Source organism: Aythya ferina (genome assembly GCF_964211825.1).
Source record: "Aythya ferina genome assembly, chromosome: 1".
Taxonomy (NCBI): domain Eukaryota; kingdom Metazoa; phylum Chordata; class Aves; order Anseriformes; family Anatidae; genus Aythya; species Aythya ferina.
In genome coordinates, this window is record NC_140296.1 from 90,025,155 (window position 1) to 90,048,316 (window position 23,162).

General features: G+C 49.7%; 1 protein-coding gene across 20 annotated transcripts; it reads left to right on the forward strand.

Moving 5' to 3' along the window:
* The first annotated feature begins 3,886 nt into the window (after nucleotides 1-3,886).
* Nucleotides 3,887-22,719, forward strand: NYX (nyctalopin). 20 transcript variants are annotated; one of them, XM_084505650.1, is made up of 7 exons: nucleotides 8,182-11,627; nucleotides 11,805-11,999; nucleotides 12,888-15,258; nucleotides 15,572-15,641; nucleotides 16,378-16,475; nucleotides 16,616-16,919; nucleotides 20,434-22,719. In XM_084505650.1, exons 6-7 carry the CDS (start codon nucleotides 16,898-16,900, stop codon nucleotides 21,831-21,833), a joined length of 1,422 nt encoding a protein of 473 aa, XP_084361776.1. In that variant the 5' UTR covers nucleotides 8,182-11,627; nucleotides 11,805-11,999; nucleotides 12,888-15,258; nucleotides 15,572-15,641; nucleotides 16,378-16,475; nucleotides 16,616-16,897; the 3' UTR covers nucleotides 21,834-22,719. The 20 variants fall into 20 exon arrangements, 17 of the variants coding, with proteins under 17 accessions (XP_084361778.1, XP_084361771.1, XP_084361776.1 ...); XM_084505639.1 differs by having other exon boundaries at nucleotides 16,415-16,475; XM_084505640.1 differs by having other exon boundaries at nucleotides 12,888-14,392; nucleotides 15,152-15,258; nucleotides 15,572-16,475.
* Nucleotides 22,720-23,162: the final 443 nt, after the last annotated feature.

Here is a 23,162-nt window from a genome sequence, read left to right on the forward strand (position 1 = left end):
TACGCTGTGCTGAATCTGGTTAATGATCTGTACAGGTTTCAGCACAGTGGCAGTGTCAACATATTTGATATGGTGGAAGCCTTGTTCTCGCTGGTTTGTACAAACTAAATTTTCCAGGGGAGGTGTTTTATCATTTCTTCGAGGGAGAAGCTCTGATAGCTGAGGAATGCAGACTTTGCAGGGAAGGCTTAGGTACAATCTGGAGTAAATTGATAGAAAGCTTTTGGCATTATGCACCTAAAGACATTCAGTACAGAAACTGTTTGCGAGTACTAGCGTTTTTTTCAGTAGCAAGGGAGCTGATCTCATCTCCTTCGGTAGATGTCTCGGTGGGGAAGACGTAGCCATAAGCTTGAGGAGGAAGCAGTGAGAATCAGGGTTAGGCAAAGACACGAAACAGCTGACATCTCTTCCGAGGCATACCTTGGGTCAGTTGCATCATCGTGCTGCAACTGTTCCTGTCTTGCTCGTCCTCACAGCGCAAGATGTGAACTTTCTCAAGCACGGACTGTGGCACCCCATCCTATCTCATCTGTCATCTCAGCTGGGACTTCTAGTTTCTACTTGAAAAGCAATCTACGGGTGGATTCAGCTTGAAAAAAAATCTGCCTAGTAAGAGCATGGGACTTTTCAGCGTATTCCTTGAGACAGCATAACAAGACAAGTAAATGAGATTTCAGATAGCATTTTTAAAATAATTACTTCTTATTTCCAATTCAATTCCCATTGCATACTTTGTTTTTTTTTTTTTTTTTTTTTTTTGTCTCCTTCTTGTAAATTCTTCTTGCACTCTAAGCAAAAGCAAATATTGCTTCTGAGTGCTTGAGATCTCAGATGTTCATGTGGTTTGAGAGCATTTCTTTGAAGCAAGGGAAGCAGGCATTTAGAAAGGGCTATTTACAGAGAAGGAATGGCCAGAAACTAAGGGGAACAGGAGTTATAATCAAAGTTGTTTACTGCATTTGGGCTGAGCTTAGTCAGAGATAAGATTCAAGTTATGGGAAATGTTCTCAGAAGAAATGTAAAAGCACTTCCAAGCTGAGGACTAGCCCATGGAAAGAGAGCACCTCGTTGTTGAGGTTTCCCAGCTCTCTTCTATTCATCTGTGTTTGGAGAAGGTAAGCTATGGATTTTCTGGGTGAAACAACTCTGTGTGTTTGTAGTTTTCAGTTGTGCAGGTCTAACAATAGAGTGGAATCACGTACTTGAAAGTTTCCTTGACTTTCCTATCAGCCATTCCAAAGAAGGACACATCCTCTCCTCCCTGCTCCTTAAACTGCTGAGAAGTCTGATCATTAGACTTCTGTGGAATTGCAACATGCTTTAGGGACAAAATGGAGCAATTCCCAAGGGGACTCGAGTACATGCCTATTTTATAGAGATAAATTAGATGGTGGCCCCACCCCAACCACTGGAGCTTCTGCAGTGCTTCTCACAAGTCACAGCATGCTTTGAAAAAAAAAAAAAGCCAATGTTACCAGGGAACAGGCACAAAGCAGCCAAGCAAGAGGCCAGTGGTCGAGTTAGAAACAGAACCCAGAAGCCCAAAGTGTCAGTGCATTCTCTGCGAGTGACCCCGCGTTGCTCTTGTTGTGCAAACACCAATTTCCTTTCGCGATGACGTGGGGAGCTGGGAGCAGCGTGAGGCCCTCTGTCTTAGCCTGGGAGCCAACAGGCTGCAGCCATCCTTTGAAATGTGGTCAGTCCTGTAGCAGCAGCTCCCTGGGAATCAAAAGTTCCCCACGCAAGATGAGCTTTGTGTGATCATCAAGGTGTTAGGAGGTGTTTTCTGTGACCGCTGGTCTGGTTTTCGGTGGTACGTCCTTGCTTGATAAGACATATCTCTTGCTGTAAAACTCTGGGCGATTTTGAAAGGAGTTAATCAAGATTTTGAGATATGCTTTGCCAAAACCACTCATGAAATGGAGGCAGGTTCACGCTGTATGCTGCAGTTTAGATAAAGACTTACTAAGAATTACACAGATATATTGTGCTTAGGGATAAGAGATGAGTTTCCAGGTGGATGATTCAATTAGAGCTCACATTTTTGTGTGGTACATAGTCTTCCAGCTTCCCTGGCTGTTGAGTGATTCTCTTTCTGCAATCACTAGATGCTCTGTGGTGAGGGATTAGTTCTGTGCTAGGTTTAGCCCCCCACCAGTGTGTCTTCCTTAGAGTCCCAAAGATCTGCCCTCATCCTTCTGAACCAGGGAAACCTTTTTGCCCCAAACTCTTCAGCCACCATTTGCAACCTCTGCTTGGTTTGGATATTTTTGTACATCCACCTGCTTTCTCTAAAGCCAGAAACTTCCTATCGTTTCTCTTGGTATAGCTGTGGTGCACTTGTGGGAGACAAATCCGTGCCTCCAGATGAGGGGTTTGCAAGGCTAAGGTAGGATCTCGTAAGTAATAGGTTCTGTCTGAGCTACAGGAGTATTGCTGTTCAAGGCTTTTTTCCTTACAGAATTACTACTTTAGGTTATTTAAACATAGCTCCTCCGGGTCGTTGAGCTCTTTTAACCCAGAGCAGTTATCTGGTGGAACCGTAATGGATATGGCTGTAAAAATTTGCACGTAGTCCTCCAAAATAGCTTTATGAGCTATTCAGCATCTGAATTCTTAGCAGTTCAGGAGAAGATATAGTTGTATGTTGAGAGATGCTTTTTTTAGTGCTTTTTTCAGTAGTATAAAAATACCAGAATGCAATGACTAAATAACCTCCGAAGTAAGGAAGAAGCTAGTTTTTATTTGCATGATATGTTTAATTTTCTTTACCAAAGCGTGCTGTATTTTTAAAATTAGACCTGGATGGGATGCATTATCCCTTTTACATGGAATCTTTCAACTTTAATTTTTTTTCCTCCATACCGATTCAAAACATAGGATCTAAATAGCAGCATATTTCACGTCATATTAAGTTTGGGTTGTTTGTTAACTTCAGGCTATTTTTTGTTCACTGTACATGTATTAGAAATCTCATTAACGTGCCTTTCTTTCTAAATCCAGTTCTCAAAATACACTATTTTTAAATGCCCAAGGTTGACATTTTGACATCTCTGAACCACTTCTTACAATTGCATCATCTTACACACCTTTTTTTTTTTTTTTTTTTCCTTTTTTTTTTTTAAGAATCAGCATTTTCTTTCAGCCACGAAACAGTTCTGTTGAAGAATTCCTGACCAGCTCTATCATCATTTCACATCGATGTGCCACCCCATTTTCTTTGTCATATAACCGGAAATTTCAGTACGGGGGTGACATGGATTCGGACTCGGATGCTCTAACTTCAGAGCTCATGAGTGGGTGTTCTCTGACAACAAAAATGTGGGGGTGAGCTGCTGAACTCCAGCAAGCAGCAGGTGCAGCTGGGCTGCCAGCAGTTTTATCTTCTTCATTGTATTTTTTTCTATGTTCATTTTACGAAGTTAGCACCAATTTAGAAAATACAGCCTCAGCAGCCCCTGTATTTGGTGTATGGATTGTAGAGGATATCGAATTTATAGCCCTGACCTGCTCTCAGAAATGTAGTTAGAACTTCTATTGGATTCTTGAAAACTGAAGTGGACTCTTCTACTTTGGACTTTTCTTTTGTGGTTTTGTGTACCATACAAAGCTGATTTTGCTGAGGCCTTTGCTAGAGTTAGAACATCTTGGTTAATGCTCTAGCAAAGCAATTTTCCAAGCATGGAGGAGATGCATGGAGGAAATTCATGCCTTGAAAAAAAAATAAAAAGACAGCTCAACCTTCCTGCAGCAAGCTGTGGCATAGGCTTTGTTCCTTGACATCAATAGCAAAATGGGAATAAGATCAAAGCTGCGGCTCTGCCTGCTTGTAGGATGTGGGAAGAACATGACAGATCCCAGTGGCGCGTCCTGATCTGTGAGGATGTGAGTTGTGGTGGGTGAGGCAGGGAATGCTGGAGACACCGATTTGTGGGGGAGGTTGGAGGGGTGGCAGCTGCGTCCATTGGCACTGGTACAGGCTGGCTGCTGACACCCATGGGCTAGCGGGAGGATGTGCTCCAGCAGCTTTGTGGGTAGAGAAAATGTCCTGGATTAGTGCTGACAAGAGCCGGGGAGAGAAATACTGTGAGAAAGGAGTGATGGATGTGAGTCCCTCCTGGGCTTTCCGTGCAGAGTACCCCCTCCTCATGAGCAACATACCACATTTTTGCTTTAAATGTCCTTATGTATCACTTCCCACTTCAGACATCTCTTGGTTTGCTTCCCAGCATGAGGGTTATTTAAGCCATTTTGAGTCATTTAACTTGGGATAATTCAGTTTGCCTTGGACAAGGCTTTTGCACACTCAAATGCTTTCAAAACTTTCTTCTGTTCCAGTGTTCATGTTTTTATGTGGAGGCATGTGTCACATGTATTGCAGCTACTCATGTGCCTGTGTATTTTGGTGGAATGAAGCCAGGTCAGAGGAAACCTGAGGCCTCAGAGTGCACAGGGGTGTAAGTCACGGGGCTGCACCTGTCCCAGCCTCCAAACTTCTTCCATCTGTTTCACCATCTCTCTCTCACCTTGTTCCCAGCTTTAACACCCACAGGGCTCCTGTCTAAACTCTTCCAGATCATCTTTTTATCCCTTGTCTAAGCTTGTTGCTTGTGGGATATACCTCCTTTTCATCACTGTATTGAGTTTATGTGGCAAGGTTTGGCAGTGGGGGGAGGTTGTATGGGTGGCCTCTGTGAGCAGAGCCCAGCAGCTGCCCCCTGTCAGCGCAGAGCCAGCTCCATCCGGCTCCAAAAGGGGCCTGCTGCTGGCCAGAGCTGAGCCGGGGAGTGACACTGGGGATGGATGGACCCCGTGGGACGGAGCCATGTGGGAGCAGTGCTTGAAGAGCTGCTGCCTGTGGGCAGCCCCCACAGGGGAAGGACAACATCCCGTGGGAGGGACCCCACAGGGAGCAGGGACAGGGAGGGACCCTGAGGGAGCGTCAGAGACAAAATGCTAGAGACTGACCCCAGCCACCATTCCCCGTTCCCCTGTGCTGCTCAGGGGGGAGGAGGTAAAAGCATGCTGTGGTGCTCCACTTGCCTCCCATCTCCAGCAACGGAGTTGTGAGCCAGCAAGAAATCCATGTGGCGTGCAGGAAAACACTGTGGTCCTGCAGCCTCTCGTCCCATGTTTGTATAGCATCCAGTGGAGTAGTCTCTTATCTGAAGTGCTATACATGTACAAATACATAGTATGGAGGATTAACTCTATAATTCATACAGATTGATGGTAATGAGAGAGCTTCTTAGGGAGGATGCTTCACAGCACTTTGTTAGGCCTGCTTTTCCTCTGATCTCCCTGAAGTGTATCACCTGTGGGCTTTGACAGTGTCATTTGCTTTAGGACATTCCAGGGCTACCTAAATCTGTGTTTTAAACCTCCTCCACACACAGAATCCAGCTGTGACAACCTTGGGCTCTGTACCCTCTTGCTCCAAGCTGCTGTGCCAAAATAGAAACAGGCTTTTTCCTGGACGGGCTTTGTCCTGAGGTGACCTCTTGGTTTGTGAATGTGTTCTGACTTGGCAAAAAAGCAGCCATTTGAAATATTCAGCATGACAGCTGGGAAACTGTGTGCACCGTGGTCTGGTGACTGACCGGAGGAGCAACAAGTGCCCGCTGCAGAATGATGCGGTCGGTGCCGGAGTCAGCCCTGGCAGGTTTGTGAGCACATCTCTGCTCTTCTTCTGTAGCTCAGGCGTGGAAACGCTGCTTTTGATGTGAGTTAGAGAAGCGGGAGATGTGAGATGAAAGGCAAAGGTCATAAAATCCATCACTGGCCCAGGGATGGACTGGTGTTTACATGGCACCTCCTATTTATGTAGCCTCAGGCGTGCAAAGCTAAAAGAGGATTTGGCTGCATGTGGCTTTATAGGGGCAAAGTGCTCCAGTGACCTTCCTGGGCTGTAAACTTCATGCTTGATTCTTATCTATTTACAGGTAAAGAAACAAGTATTTGAGCAGCAAAGGCGTGTTACCCATTTGCCACAAAACCCATTTGTATAAATCTCAATTAAGTCATTCTTGTTAGTGAAAAAGAAAAGCCAGCACTTATCACAAATCCCATGACAGTGCATTTATGACAGTTTAAGTCAGATGAATAAAGGTATTTGGAGGAAATTTCTGTTAGCTCCTTGGCAGTTACTGTAGTGAGTGCTGTATTGGAGAAATATATATGTGATTTATCCCAGTTGGAGTTACTGCTGGGCCCCCAGTTTAAGCTCATATACAGCACTACAGACAATATGCTGGGATGGTTTGGTGTGAACAATGCCCTTCGCTTGTTTAGAGATGTTTGCTTATTCTTTCTCTTGGATTTTTCATGTCCCAGGTGAAAGCACTGAGTTTTCCAGGCTTATCAGTAGATTAAATTTGGTGAGAAAGCAGAAAACTCAGTCATTTCTTTTCAGCTAGTTTATGATATATAAGGGAACACTGAACACTGTGTTTCTTTTTCTCCCCAAATGAGGAATGTCAGGTAGACTATTTCCTGCCTTTTTCATCTCTCTTAAGAATACGGCATGGGAGGCCTCAGAAGTGTAAAACTGCTTTTCGTTAATCAAAAAGACAAGAGTCATGGAGCTTTAATAGTAATTGTTTTTCAACAGTTCTCAAACATTTGTGCTACATTAATTTTGATGATACAGGGGTTTTAAAGGGGCTGAATTAATCACTTTATTTTTTTTTGTTAGTCAAGTGACACACAGGTGATGATGTATCCTCTGCCAGAAATCTGGTAGATCCTCCTGGAAAAAGACACAGCATTAAAACCAGACCGAATTGATGGTATTTAAAAAACAGAAGTGGAAAACATGCCTCAAGTCCCTGACTGTTACTGTCAAACAGAAAAATGTAAAATGTGCGTTTGGTCTCTTGTGTTCTTGGAGACCTCAGCTGCGTTCAGTAAATATATTCAGTTACTAGGGGTAACTTGGATGATGCTTAGGCGCGGGGAAGCAGAGGGAAGGAGGGCTGCTCAGACAGAAAGCCGACACGTGGGTGCAGCTGGGTGAGCGTGTGTGTGCTGCCTGAAGCTGCAGCCTCGCAGGGAAGGGATGAGTTAAAGCGCTGGTGGCTCACGGCACAGCTCGTTCCTTCTGGAGTATGAATACCAAATGCAGAGCGTTTTTTCTTTGCTATGTTAATGGCTTCGGGAGCGCCTCCACGCCTGAACTGGGCACATGTGTTTTGTACAGGTGTTGGACGGTGACAACAAGCAGGCAAATCGTGATCTTCATGCCCACTTGAAGAGCCTTGGCTTTGCAAAATGTAAAACCAGCGTACGCCACTCTGTCTCCCAAACCAGACCCTAAAGAGGTGCAGTTGTACCTAGTAAGGGCACAAACGGCTCATATTTGCTTTACATTTAGATCAAGCTGTGGCGCATTACCATGAGAACATTACAACCTGTATTTCCAGCACAGTCACTCGGCTGTCACGAATAATGCTGTCAAGTCAGGGAGAAGGAAAATCGAGGACGCCCAAAATAAATCTAACAATGTGCTTGCACACACTGCAGCTGTATTGCATCTTGTTTATTATGCGCAGCTCTTCTTCCGCCGCTCCTCCCACCCTGTTAAGAAAATGTTCTGAAGGTTTCAACGTGGCAAGCTCCACGGTTGCTGATGCAAAATGACAGCAGTAAAGTGGTTGTGATTGGCACCACCTCCAGACCGGGTCTGAAGGCTTTGTTTACAAGCTGCAGGACTCTTTGCATGAGGCTGCGCTCAATATGGTGCGCAGGAAATCTGGTGGTGAAACAGTATATTTAGTTGTATTAGGAAATGGAAACACATCCTAAAGGCTAAGAGCACTAAGTGCTGCTTGTGTAATGCTGTGTTACGTTTACAAGATATCCGAGCCTGGCTCTGACTGGCTGCAAACAGACTTCTGGTGAAAAAATGAAATAAAAATGCAGACAGCCTGGGAGAACGTCTTCCAGATTCCTCGTAAAGACTTCATACCAATTAGCAAAGTTAATCCCAATGTGGGTGCAGCAGGCTTTGCATTAGGCCGTGCAGATACTGGGGCAGGGCTTTGGTGTTTACAGTACCAATACCAATATTTACACAGGCTATAGGCTCGAGTGATAGGCAACCAGACTTGCCACGAGAGCAAGGGAGGTGGTATTGCTTAGAAGGGGATGGTAAACAAAGTTATTACTACCAAGAAAGTGGGAAGTCAGGGCTGTGTGGGCTGAATTTTGTCCTTATTTGGCTTGGGGGAATTATGTGATTTTTTTCTATGACTCAGAGTTGTTTTTACAGCATTTGCGTCACCCAGCGAAGTTGAATCTGCATAAGGCCCAGCGTGTTCCAGGAGGGAATATTTTGTTCTGTAATGTGAACTCGCTAACACAGACTGGCAGCTTTCTTGTTTGGCTTTTTTTTTTATTATCACCACCGCTCAGGCACAAACTGCAAAATTTCTCCGAGCTGTCAGGTTGTGTTACCACGGGCAAGCAAACGCAGCATCAGGGAAAATCCTGACACCACTCGGAGAGGCTTTTTATAATTCAGCAGGAGTGATTTTCACTTGCTGAGGGGGCTGTAAGCTTCTGATTTGCCTCCTTCAGCCTCCGTTCGCGTGTGGAAAAACACAAGCCTGTGCGCTGGTTAGGTAATTTAACTGCTCTCCTCAGTTCCACCCGGATCTGGCCTTATTTCACTTTCAGAGCCTCTCCCATTACAAGTCATCCCATCAGAGGTGCCACAAGTTAGTCACTGCCCTGGAGTGCCTGGGGTTTTTCCATCCAGGAGGGTTGCTGCGGGCTTTGGCACGCGGCGGCGTAAGGGGATGTCAGAGCTGAAAGGTGAGCTCGGGCACCGGTTTGAAGATCCAGCAAATCCAAGCAGATCCAAATTTAGGGCTCTTCAGGCCAGATCGCGGGCGCCGCAACCCCTGTGATGCAAAGTGCTGATCCAGTCCTGGCACACCCTGCCTGTTCAGACGTGTCCGCGTGTTTCTGAGAAGTTATTTTGGTGCTGGCAGGCTTCGCGGCAGGTCAGGCGGTGGCTGCCCGCGCGGCTCTGCGGGGCTGGATAGCGTTTCTCTTCCTGCAGCTGGCACGGAGCTGTCAGAGGAGCATGACGCTGCCATAAACACCCCCCACTGGCTAATTGGACAGAAAGGAGGTTGCCATGCCCGCACCCGGTGGCACCGGGCAGGTGGGATTTTATTAGGGATTTTATCCCAAGACCGAGCGTAAGGTGCAGGCGTCCTGGCAGTGCTCGCTCCCCGGCTCCCTGCCTCCTGCGTCCAGAGGAGAAGGAAACAAAACGCAGCCGATGCGATTATCGGCTCATTAGCCGAATCCCATCAGGAGCGGCCACTCCGCACGTTCTTGGTGATTTAATTCCCCCGTTTAATTAAGCCCTCCCCTAGACACGATTAGCTCACATTAGAGACTAATTACCTGTTAATTTTCAATTTGGCCCTGACTGAGCTTTCTTGCCTCGTGTCAGATTTGCTCCAAAACTGCCTCTTCATCTCTCGGTCGGGGTTTCTGTTGATCTTGCTGCCTCCCATGCCACCTGCACGATGGCAGCGGTGCTGGGGGGGCTCCTAGAGATGCTGCCCCTTCCCCATCCTGCTGGGTCCTTCCCACCCGGCTGGGAGCTGCCACAGGGACATGAGTACCCAAACCAGAAATTATTTACAGCACAAAACTTTCACCTTTGCAGCTCCTGCTCCACTGGTGCCCACTGACTGTGGACCTTGAGGTTTTATTTGCTTATTTTTTTAATCTGAGTGTCTGTCAAGCCAGGCAGGCTGGAGCTGAGGGGGCAGCATGTGTGCAGGGCTGGCTGCAAGGGGAACTTTCGGTGCATGGTGCACGGGGAGGTTTTCCTGGGGTCTGCTCTCTGCTCCGGAGGGTGCTTCTGCATTTTATTCATAGGACGGTACAGTGCAAAATGCAGAAGCTGTCCAGGAAACAGAAGGCAACGCTTCCCCCACCGCCACACCCCCCTGGATGTGTTTGCAAGAGCCCCGCTGCTATTTCGGTGCATTTCTGCCATGCAGAAACCTCCTGGCAGTATCTGTGAATCGTGCAGCACAGTGTCACGGTTTCGACAGGAGGGGGTGACAGTCCTCTTCTGATCCACGCCAGCCCACAGCTGCTTGCTGTTAGGGCACTTCTTCAGAGGATGGCAGGCTGTGGGTTTGCCTCTCCCTACACCACGGAAAGCAAAAACCTCGCCTCTGCTGCTGGCCAGTACAAAGCCCAAGGCTGCTTGGAGCATGGTTTTAATTTTTTTAATTCATCAGTTCCACAACCTACTCATTATTTTGCAACTTTCAGAATGCACCACTAAAAATCACAGTGGCAGTCCCAAGCAGCAAGATTTCCTATCTTTCCCAGCTCGCACCCATTGCTCTGACAGTGGAGAGTGTGGGTGGCTGCCACCAAATGCACCCAAACATCTTCTGGCAGTGCTCACCAAGCACCAAGGAGGGTGGGGAAGTTTTTTCGGTGTCCTGCAGGGTGCAGGGATGCGTGGCCAGGGCTGTGAGCTGAGCTGCTTCAGGAGCTTGGGACGCGGCTGCTGCCTCAAACCCTGCAGTGGTGAGCTGCAAAAGTGTGCTGTCACCTGCCAAGGGAGCAAGGAGACAAATTATGAGTTCAGGAGATGTGTGGGAAAGTCATGGGAGATTAAATGATCCTGGCTTTCCTCACGAGGTGACCCCAGGACAGGACCAGGCTCCCTGATCTCCTGGGTTTCCTCCACCCATCTGTGGCATAGGAGTGGGGACAGGAAAGGAGATGGCCTTTGGTGGCCCTTGGTGGTCCTTCACTCTGTTGTCCTGCCCTGTGAGGCACTAGGATGCGGGTGGGTGCAGCCAAGCAGTGCCAGGCATGGTGCCACTTCCCCATCCCACACCTGCACCCGCACATGCTCCATGTGCGTCCCCGGCACAACTTCTCAGAGAAGAAGTGTGAAAGCTCTGCCGAAATCAAAAGGAACCAATAACCATAGTAAAAAATCCTGTGTAGATTTTTTTTTTTTTTTTTTTTTTTTTTTGAGGGCTGCGGTGTCTTGCAGAGCCCTGGTGTGATTTATTTTTAATGCTGCACGTCTAGCGCACCCTTCACCTTTCTCACAGCTCCGCTTGAGCGATGTGGTTCTGCAGCCTGTACATTCCCCTGCCTCTTCCGCGTGGTGTTCACCTCCTCAGTGTCTGCTGTTTCCCACCGTCCTCGCGCAGCAGATGTTCTCTGTTACAATGCAGAGCGGGCACGGTAGCGCCAGCAACTTGTTGCAACACACTTGTTGCTAAAGCGCAGCTGGTGCTAGCACAGCTTTTCTGACAAGAGCAAGGAGAAGTTTGGGCTGCCCGACTTTCTCTGTCCCTCGCCCACGGGCCAGCCTTTCTCAGTGGTTCTGCACGCAGCTTACCTGCTCAGCACCCCTGCAGGAAGCTGTCACTGCTGCAGGCTTCCTCGTGCTAGTTCCTTGGCTAGGAGGGGGTGAAAGGTGTGTGAGTGGCTGAGGGAGGACTCGGCCACGATGAAAAGCTTTTAGTGAGTTCTCCTGCTGTGTTTTCAGCCAAGTTCTCGATCTGGGGCTCGATTATTCGGTGAATGCGTTTCCATTTTGATTATATGCTTGGGAAGGCATGGTAAGTTCATTTAACAAATCTTCCAGATCACCTGCAAGTGCAAACTGTGCTAACCTTCTGCTTAGTGTGCTGATGATTATGCTGTTGAAGTTCACTTCTGCATAGGTGATTGGCTTCTTTCCTATCTGCCAGCACCTAGGTTAGACAACAAAATTATCCTTGTGTATCAATTAACAGGTAACGACGAGTGCTTTGTGTGATGGGGTGCCCCATGTTACCTGGGGCTCAGAAGCAGTAGTCCGGTGGGGAAGTAGGACAGCGAGCAGAGCACAAATTACCTTGCAGCATGGTGCCATGGCCCAGGAGAGCTTCTGCTTTGCTCCCACCAAGCACCTGAGCTGGCTGCAGAGCAGGCTCCTGATGTGGGGCCATGTAAGTGGTGAACAAGCCCCAGATGTCTGTGCTGTACGACGGGGAGGAGGCAGCACTGATCCTGCCATGTTGGTGGGAGATGTTAATCACCAGGAGGTAAATAACCTGCCTGCCGAGGTCTGGGGGGGCTGTTGGCTTCAATAACGTATCGCACGCTGTGGGTTGGCTGTAGAGAGGCTATTCCAAAAGGTGTTTGCAGGGCTGTGGAAGTGGCTTTATGAAGATGGATGGACTTGCCAGCCGCGAGGGAATGGTGAAGCGTTTCCATCGGCTAACAAGGAACTGAAAGCTGCTGGCAGCCTGGGGAAAGCGCAGCCCAAGGAGCTGAGCAAGAGAAAAGCATCTCTGGGCTTGTCACACAGGATAGAAATGACCCTGCAGGGCTGGGACAGGGCAGCCAGGACAAGCTGCTTGAGCCCAGGACCGCAGGCCCTGCATCCCTACGTGCCATCCCTACAGGAAATAGGGCAGGCTGGCTGGATCTGGCACTGCTGGCCGTGCCATCTCCCTGTCTGCCTGTGGGACACGAGCAGCAGCTGCTCGAAGGCAGAAGCAGGGGAAGACAGCAGCAGCCCGGCCCCAGGTCAAGTTTTACCAGCAACCATTTGTCCCTGAAATTAAACATCTGAGTATGGCCAGCCGGCTTGAGGAAAAAGAAATGTAGTCGAGGCCAAGACTCGGAGTGGAGAGGTGGGAGATGCAGATTCAAGCCCTCAGCTTTGGTTAACAGAGAGCCAGATTCCCTCTCCCATCCCAGGGCTGCTCTGGGTATGGGAGGGAGCGTCCCCATAACCCCAGCGATGTTCTCCCTGTGCTGCAGTACTGCTACAGGAGGTGGGAGCTTGCTTCGAGGGTGGGTGGGTACCTGTGGCTGCTCCTGCCTTGTAGGAAGTGCCATGGTTGATGAGCACGAGCAGGACATGAAACTGGGTCAGACGGACGGGCTGGGAGAGACCCCATGAACTGCTGTGGCCAGGATGCTGTCAGCAAACCCTCGCACCAGGCAGCGTGGGGGTGTTGACCTTGATGGAGCCACGGTCTGTCCCCGGGGTAAGAAAAGCTCTTTGCTTTGTCTGCGGTCGGCCTGAGGTGTCACTGCGCTGTCGGCGGGGGTTTGGGCTGTCTGACAGTGCCCTAGCCTGTGGTTTGCGGTGCGCTGCGTTTGCTTCAAACTCCCTACTCTAGAGTGTGCTGTTCCCTTTCACAAGACGCTCGTGCTGCTGGCTCCAGGCTCCTGGGTCTCTGCTCCCACCACAGGGTATGGCTGTGGTGCATCTCTGCCCGTGTGGGGACGCAGGTTGGGGCTCAGCATGGAAGCCCAGGCCAGCCCAGTGAAGGAGAAACCATACAGCGGGCTGTGCTTTGGCCTGTAATGCCTGCCCAGGGGGAAGACGAGGTCACTCAGCAGAGGCTGCTGGTGTGAACTGGGGGCTAAAAGCACCTAACTGGTCTTTGGGGTGAGGCGGGTTTATGGCTGAAATGGATGGAAGGTCTCCATGCAAGTCCCTCCGACCCCGCAGCGATGAGGAGGGTTGGTAGGGCTGCAGCAGCACGAACGGTTCCCCGAAGGGCCTCAGGAAGCACCAGCAGGGATTATACAATTTGGGATTTCTTCCTAAGGCTGTTGGGGTGTGCAGGACAGCTGCTGCCATGGGAAGAGGGAAGCGGGCACCCAGCTGTGCAGGAAACCAAGGCCGGGGTCGGGTGAGGGGACACAGGGCCCTGGTGCCACCAGTGGTGACGCAGGGACCGCAGGTGGTGGCCAGCGGCCTGTGTAACCAGCAGCAGTGCTTGCTGGTGGGGAGCACGGCTAAACACTTAACCCACGTGAAGTTTTCAAGCGAAACACGTGGAGGAGTGAGGGGGCTGGCCCTGCGAGGTGTGCCCACGGAGCTGAGCCAGGGCGGCCGGCCGGCATGTGCTGCCTGAGCGGAGTGGACTCCTCCGGGTCATGCCCCAAAGTCTTTTATTCTCCAGATTCTTTAATTCTTTCACCAAAAGATCAGATGAAGACATTATTTACTTCTTCTTTTTCTTCCCAGTGGCAGCACAGCTCATGAGGAGGAGCGCTTGGTGGCAAAGCATTGGCGGGGCAGAGGGGCAGCAGTGAGGTCTGCTCCCAGCCCCAAGCCCTCACCAACCAGCCCTGAGTCACGCTCTGACAAATGTCAAGGTGTGGTTTAAAGCCCGAGTTGTTTTCTTTTTTTTTCTTTATTTTTTTTTTTTCAAACACAAGCCTCTTTTATTTACCCCTCGGTAGACAAGCTTTTCTGCCTGAGCAGACTGGAAACTTCTCACCAGACCTCTTTCTCACGTTGCCATCTCATTTCGGCACCACGGGTGGTCAGAAAACGAAGCTGGAGCTGCAAGGGCTGGCAGAAGGCACCGTGGTAGTGAGCTTGACACTCCTCTGGGGCCCTGCTCACACAGCAATGCTTGCTGGCCAGCTGGCTGCCCACAGCCAGAGAGTTTCCCAGAAATGGAGACCTCAGTGCTCCCCACAGCAGCCTCCCCAACTGTGCTTGCGCCGAGGCGGTCGCATCTTCTCAGTGCTGTGGTCGAGAGGCATGCGTGGGCTCGTGAGGGTCGGTGACACATGGAAATGTGCTGCTGCCATCCTCGGAGCTGCTGCTATCAGCACGGGGCAGCACGTGGGCTGCTGCAGGTGCTGCTGCCTCCAGGTGCTTCTGCAGCATTGCTGCCGGGGCTGCTGATTTTGCAACATCCTGCCACTGTCACCCCCAGATGTGACTGCTGAGGTGCACGCAGCTCTCAGTTTAACAGCTCCCTCGAGCCCCCAGGACCTGCTAGTCCCCATTGCCTGTTGTGGAAGAAGAGCAGGGAGGCACAGGAGAGCGTGCACATCGCAGCAAAACTCTGCTTACCTGGTACAGAGCAGCCCCTCCTTGCTTGTGACAAGCAGATTTGTTGCTGTTTTGCAAACCAAACAGCAGGTCCAGCCCCTGGGGAGCTGCTGATGGCTCACACACCAGGTTGTCCCCGAGCCCAGCATACCCTCCCTGCTGACCCACTGCCTCCACTGCTTGTCCGCATTGTGGGGAAAAAGAAGACAGGACTAAAGCTTCCCCCCTCACAATCTGCTTTCTGCAAGCAGACAGGTTGTGATATCCTGCTATTCTCACGAGAACCAGGACCTAAAGGGAATACACCAGCTGGTGAGTGCCCAGCCCGTGGCACTTTTGTCCCCACGAGGTCTCCAGCAGCTTCGTCTCAGTGGCGGTGACTGCAATGCACCCAGGTGGGCTTTGCAAATCTCTTTCCTCCGGAGTGCAGTCAGCAGGGTGCAGAGCAAGTGGGCAGGATGGGGGTGGACCTGCAGGTGGTGGGGAGAGGCACGCGAGTCCCAGCTCAGCACCCCCAGGCACGCTTCCTTCGGATAAACTCAGTGCTGTGTGGGTCAGCCCCTTCCCTTCAGCCTGCCCCGCAGCACCAGCCTGTTCGGATGCTGGTTAGATGCAGGTCACTTTAGAGAGGTGCCAGCCAGATGCCTTAAGACTGAGGGAAAGCCAAGACAAAGCCAAAATAACGCAGCTGGCTGCTTTAATTTGCAGGAAGAGCCAGGCAGCAGCAGGCTGGTCCACAGGCGAATCTTTCCTGCTGTATCAAGCATAAATTAATCAGGTATTCCATTTCCCGAGGGGAAGGAAAAAAAAAGAAAAGAAAGAAAAAAAAAATAAGCAGAATAATTCACTTGGAAATAAAGACTAGAGCCATTTTTCCCTTTGACATGTTGAACGCAATTACCTGAGGCATGGGAGGCTGAGATAACTCACTCACTCAGCCCCCACTCTCCGCAGAGACTGTCATCATTCTGCCAGAAAAGGCTTTAAAAAACAATTCACCTCCTGAATGCTGAAACGCTGCCATGTACCAAACCTGTCCTGACGATTTCCACACACCAGCTGCAACTCCACAAGCAAAATGCTCCCTTCGATGGGGCAGTGTTATTCTCAGGGCCACATACACCATGCAAGCTTCCTGTGTTTGCTGTCCCTTTTCCCCTCCTTTAGGAGCAAAGCTCACCGACATCCCATTTGGAAAGCTCAATTAATTGCAACCGTAAGCCTGTGCTTGCCCCCAAATATAATCACATTTAGGCTGCACCCTCCACTCCCACCCCTTTGGCCATTATCTAATAGGCAGTGGAGTAATGGCTTTGGGTAATGCTGTTTGAATGGCAGGCATCCAGTTCTGGCCTGGTTTATTATTTTTTTTTATGGTGGGGGGAGTGTAGTTGGGCGGGGGGAGTTTGTCTGCAATCCCTGTTTTGCTTCTGGAGCTTTAGAGGACAGACATATTCTTCCATCTCCACTAATCCCCCTCTGATACTGAGGATTTTCCTGCCATTAAATGATAGCTTGCGAGAAAAAAAAATGCCAACTTTCCCGAGGCAGACCCGTGCAGCTAATGGCAGCCTTGTGAGCAGGAGGGAGGACACAGCCACAGCCTGGCCAGGTAAGTGAGGCATCTAGGTGCTTTCTGCTGGGAATTTTCATTTGGGCTGCTCAGTGCTAGTCTGGCGATGCTCTGCGCCAGCACTTCTTGCCTGGGGAGGCAGCCAGTCCCTGACCATTGGCGATCTGTTCCCACCTCAGGTAGGAGCACACCCTTGGCACAGCTGGCGGGCAGGAGGTGGACCAGCTCGTGAAAAAGATCAGCAAAAAGCTGCAGGAATCGCTCAGAAGCTCGGTGGTGGAAGGAAGGCGGGCGCAGATTGCTGGGGACCGCATCGATTCAAAACCGTGTGTGAGAGGATCCTCTTTCTAAGCATAGACCTTGCCGTGGGACAATGATGCAGGCAAACGACAGAGGCTGAAACCTGCCTCAGCGCTTCCCGTGTGCTTTTAGATCCCTCACGTTTGCCTGCCAGACCTGAAATGCCACTAGTGAATAATCAAGGTAATGTTTGCCATCATTCTAAATGGTGAGTAGTACTCTTATTCTGCATTACCCAGTAGTGGTTAGACAGATTGTTCTGAAAGGTGTAGGTTAGATACTCAATTACTGCAATCATTGTCTCTTCATCCCTCTACAATCTCTGCAATTATATTTTTTTTAGTCTCTCACTCTTCCTTTCAAATACCAAATTAGTATATTATGTAAAAGAGCAAAAGAGATCATCCCTGGGTGGAATTTTGTTTATTCCTTAATCTCACCAATATTTTTTACCTTAATGCTATATTTCACTTTTTTTTTAAAAAAACACACATCTCATCTGCACACCTCTGTGCCAATGAATTGGAGGCACTGTCCAGCTGCTGCCCTGCCTGCCACGGTGTTAAAAGCAAAGAGCATCCTTTTTGGGGAAAGAAAAAGAAAGGCAAGGCAGGAATGTTTCATGCTGTGTTGGTCAGAGGAGATCTGAACAACTGTGGAGACCTGGTCTCCTGTGCTCCAACCGGCAGCTTTGCCCGAGGGTTTGGTGGGATTCAGACAGAGGATTTGGGTAGATTTCCTTTGCAAGAGAAAGAGGGAGAATGACACAAAAAGTCACTGCCAAGGGGCTCCTCTGAGCTCCTGTTGCAGGGGGGTGTTTTCTAGTTGGCTGGTCCTCGAGGGCTTGCTTTCTGTGCTCTGCACAGTGTGAAGAGTTATGTTTGTAAATAGACATCTTAAACCTGTGCTGTGAAATGCCACGAGAAGGCCTAGATTTAGCTCTAATATACCTCGTGCATAAAGAGAACAGGCTGGAAAGTGGCTTGGGTGCACACTTTTTCTTTATCAATCGATCAGAGAGCAAACAGGGAGTGGAAGGAGAGAATTTTGTTCACTTCTACACTGCACACAGTGCACATAGCTGCTGGGGGAGGTCTGCTCCAAAGGCCAGAGACATGACTGAGATTGGGGCAGATGTAGCTAAACATTGAGCTTGCCTGGGACAGCCTCACCTGTAGGACAGCCTGTGCACATAAGCCCCGCTGGATGTCATCCTGAGCCTGTGAAAGGCTTTCGCTCCAGAAGCAGTACTTCCATCAGTTGTTTCCAGACAGCCACTTGCAGCCAAATGTTTGTGAACAGGCAAATCCTTAATCTGTCTGGACCTCAGTTTATGTAACTGTGCATCAAAACCAACACATGCCCCTGTATGCACGCAACAACATGGAATGGTGCAAAGGGCAGCCAAAGACAAGGCCCTTGTGCAAAGACAGAGCCATCTGAGGTTTGTTGTCCCCTCTCTTGGCCTTAGGATCTACATTTATTGCCTACCTAGGGCCCTGCACGAGGGGAACTTTCCTTTAGCTGCAGCTGAGGAATAAGTAGAATGGGTCAGGAGAAAGGAGAAAATCATATGAACAAGCAATCAAGCAATGACAACCTGCATAAAATCCTTTCCATCTCTCAAAGTCCTTCACTGTTGTCTATTCTCAAGATCAAGTTTTGCTAATTCTCCAGTCATGATAGCATCGCCAGGCTTGGTGAGACCCAAATTTCAACAGAGGCCAGAGCTAAAGGCCTTCTGGGTTGCTCCCTCCACATATTTAGATCTGCTTTCCATGCTCAGTGGCTGGGACAGTTCAAGCAGACCCAGGCTGGGAAGCTGCTGAGTCGACATGCTGTCAGCGGGGACCCGCGAGGCAGCAGGTTTCACAGGTCTCATGCCTGAAGAAGCCACAGGCACTGCAAACTCACAAGCGCCATACCACACGTGTTGCTTTCAGAAAAGGTGGAGGAAGGGCAGAGCAAACACGGTTCAAAGTGTCATCTGGTCCGTGCACTAAAGCCCTAGGTGCTGCGAAAATAATAATAGATCAATGTTTGCTGAGCCTGCCTGGCACATCGCCTCACAGGTCTGGCTTAATAAGAATCCCCTCAGGAACACAGCTGTAGTGAGCAATCACTGTGCTGCACAGCAGTGGGGAGAGGTGGTCCTGCTGCTGGGAACACCCCTCCAGACAGCAAGCCAGAGCATGGGGGAAAGCCCCTTCCTTGCCCTTCAGCCCCTGGGGCTCACCAAGCACGTGGCAGAGCTCCTGTGGTCCCAGCAATGCTGTTAATAAAGCTGGCTGGTGGTAAAGATGGTAAAAAGTATGAAAGGGTTGTGCCTGTGTGGGAGCCAGCAAACAGCAGCAGCAGCAAAATCATGCAGAAGCTGTACCACTGTTTCCTGCTAATGACTGCATGGAGAGGTTGCTGGTGTGACAGCGAGGAGCAGGTAGGATGTGCCTTTGAGAGCAGTTACAAAACGAGATCTGTTTTCTGTTCCTGCTCTCTAATGAATTTATATCTTAGGCACCTGGTTGCCTAGGTGTTTCCACCCCCCACCCCAAAAAAAAAAATGCCTGTCAAAGCAGGCTGATGTCTCCTATTCCTTTCGTTCTTCTCTGATTTGTCCCCAGGAGCTTTCACCTTCTCTTCCTTGTTGGACATCTGCCTGCTTGGGACTAACTTGAAAAGAAACCACAGCACCCACACACCTCCCAGGTGTCATGCTGATAAAATGATGAAGTGGCTGATCCCATCAAGCCTAAGACACTGTGGTGACTGTCTAGAGAATTGGCAGAACAGTAGAAACTGTGCTGGAGGGTGCAGAGCATCTCATTTGTGATGAGATCACTAAGAAAGCATCTGAACGATACTCCTGAATTTGTCTTTCCTCGTGTCTGTCTACTGAAATGTAGCAGGAATCTGTTTTTAAATGCTGTACAGCATCCTTAGCAGCTGACAGTTCCCCTTACAGTGCTGCACCAGCTCACGGTTTTGGTGGAAAAATGCTAGGTTTATGAACAAAGAAAAGAAAGAAGCAAAAAGGATGAATATTGACTTGCCCCAGGGAACTAACTGATCTCCCCTGCCCGCTGCTGGGACAAGCATGCACTGCCCTCCTCCCTTCCCCACACAGAAACACCACAACCCACACACAGCTGATGGCCTTCAAAGCATCTCGGCCAGCTCCCCTGGCCAAACCCTGTCCCATCAGCTTTTGGTGACCAGTCAGGGGGATGTGGTCACAGAATCACAGAGTGCCTGTGGTTGGAAAAGACCCTCAGAGGTCAGTGCTCCAAGCCCTGCTCAAGCAGGGCCACCCAAAGCAGGCTGTCCATGCCACAGGACCATGTCCAAGTGGCTTTTGAAGATCTCCAAGGAGGAGACCCCACAACCTGTCTGGGCAGCCTGTTCCATCCAGTCTAGATGATTCCACCCCTTAGGGAGAGAAACTCTTCAGAAAGGATGGTGTAGGGACCTGACCCTTTCTCAGAGGGTTTATAAACCACCAGCAGATGTCTAGGAATTGCTTACAAGGGCTTCTTGATCAGCGTGGACACATGAGTGGCGGGTGACAATTAGCCTGGCTGGAAGGGAGGCAGGGACAGCACAATCTTCTCTCACACCTAACATATTTACTAACGATGTTTCTCTCTCCCCTTTCTCTCCTCCCACACCTCCACGGGGTCGGCATGCCCCTCTCTGGCAGTGATCCTCTGGGTGCCCCGTGCCCATGCGGTGTGGGCCTGCGTGCGGGCCTGCCCGGCCAGCTGTGTGTGCACCCAGGAGCGGAGCTGCTCCGTCCTCTGTGACCGTGCCGGGCTGGGGCAGATCCCCAGCGAGTTCCCTTGCGAAGCCTCCTCCATCAACCTGGATAAAAACAGCATCAAGTTCCTCGCCGAGAGGGCCTTCGGGACGTTGCCTTCCCTCAAGTCGCTGTCCCTCAACCACAACAACATCTCCTTCATCACCCCGGGGGCTTTCAAGGGGCTGCCCAGCCTGACGGAGCTGAAGATGGCCCACAACGAGTACATCCGCTACCTCCACACGCGGACTTTCACCGCCCTCAGGAGGCTGGTCAAGCTGGACCTGGCGGACTGCAACCTCTTCAACATCCCGGACAGGATCTTCATCGAGCTGCCCGCCCTGCAGGAGCTCCTCTGCTTCCAGAACAACTTCCGAAGGATCCCGGGTGCCATCAGGGGCATGGAGAACCTGACCCACGTCTACCTGGAGAGAAACAGGATCGAAGCGGTAGCCTACAACTCCCTGCAGGGCCTGATCAAGCTGAAATACCTGAACCTGCAGGACAACAGGATAAATGTCATCCATGAGCGAGCTTTTCAGGGCTGCCGGAAGATGGAGTACCTGTACCTGAACGACAACCTGATCAGTGAGCTTCCAGAAAACTCCTTTGACGGCCTGAGGTGCCTGAAAATGCTCAACCTGGGGGGGAATTTCCTCAGGAACGTTTCCAACACCTGGTTCCGGGACCTGGTGGAGCTGGAGGTCCTGTACCTGGACCGCAACAGGATCAACTACATCGAGGAGGGGGCTTTCGAGAACCTCACCAGCCTGGTCTCCTTGCACCTGAACAGCAACAACCTGACGACCCTGCCCTTTTCTGTCTTCCAGCCCGTGTACTTCTTGGGGCGGCTGTACCTCTTCCGCAACCCCTGGGAGTGCGACTGCCGCATCGAGTGGCTGAAGGAGTGGATGGAGAGCTACGGGCTCGTCAGGGACATCCCCTGTGCCTCCCCATCCTCGGTAGCTGGGATGGACCTGATGGACGTGCTCTATGACAGATCGCCAGAAGGGTACTGCCTCGACCCGGTGGAGCTAAACGTCACCTCTGACAGCCCGACCCCAAGCGGAGAGCCTTTCTCCACCACGGAGAGCAAGTTCAACAGCCTTATCTCTAAACTCTTGCTCCAGATGGGCCTTCCTGAAGAGGTGTCAAACACCACCGAGGTCTTCAGTAACGCCACGCAGCTGGATGGGCTGGCTGATGGGGCTTCTGCTGGGGCAGGGGAAGGTGGCCGCAAAGCCGCCTCCTTCTCTTTTCAGCTCCCAGCACTTCTTACGGTGGTTGTTTTCCAGAGCAAGTAGTCCAAGGGCTGCCTGGAGCATGGGTCCTGCTTAAGCATTTAGTCCCTGTCCCTGCCTAGCCCTGGGCACCACCTGGGGCTGCTACGCCAGCTCTTGCAAAAAGGAGAACGGCACCTGGGGAGGGTCTGGGGTGAGGACAGCGTGTTGGCTGAGACCTCAGATGGGGTTTTTATCCTTTCTCCCCCTGCTACCCTGGCACATCTGCAGGAAAACTAGAGAGACACGTTTTCATCAAAAGTCTCAGAGGAAAAGCTATTTCAACACAGTGGTGTACTCATTAATGACTGTTTCAAATGTGTTCTTCTTTATCAACAAATTTATTGTTTCAAGGAGTATATTGTTTTTATTCATAGATTATTTCATGGCCTGGCAGCTGGAGCAGAATATGGTGAATGCAGCCAGGCTGTAGGAAATATTTTACATTTCTACCACCAATGTATATCACATGGCATGTCGTATTACACAATGCTAACCAACCATGCTGTCATTTTCTTTTATATGACATCTTATATGCTTTGTCATTGAAATCTTTAATGAAAGCTGCTACTCTGACCAGAAGGATTTATATTTTCTGTATTAGAGCACATGAACAAAACAATTTGATGTTTTTCTCTCAAAAATAAATTAGTTGCTCAAAAAGGTTTTATTCTGACATCCTTGAATTACTCCAGAATTCTGTTTGAAGGCTCAGTGGGTACACAAAAATGCCCCTTTAATAGTCTAGAGCAAATGGCAAGGTGTTTATCGCAGCCCAAAGAACAGAAATGTTGACTTAGAAAGTGGCAGTGCTTACATCTGTGTTAAGTAGCAATGCTTTAAAAACAAAGAGACTATATAGAAATACACCTGTGTGATATTTTAATTAATTAAATCCTTATACGTAGCTTACCATACTGTGGTGTATACGTTCATATGAAACTATATGACATATACAATCCTTTATTATGGCTAAAATGTCATGAAATGAGAATAAAACCGGAAATGAATTAAAACAACCCTTTCAAAAATTTCCTTAACACCCCACACACACTTCCCCCCCCCCATCCTCACCTTTTCATGAACAATTCAACATGCTCCAGAGGCGTTGAAAGCCCCCATGGTCTAGCAGTCCCAGGTGTCAGCCGTTTCTGACTCGCAGCAAGTTTTATTTGCCTGCTGAGAGCAAAAAGGGCCACAGCAAGCCCAGGAATGCTATTTAACCCAGCGTCTGTGGGTGAGAAGCTGGTGCATGGCAGGTCCAGCCTAGCCCCCCCCAGTCCCTGCCCCTTCACAAAATGACCACACATTCCTAATCTGGTGGAGCAGCTGCTTCGTGAAACATGGAACCCT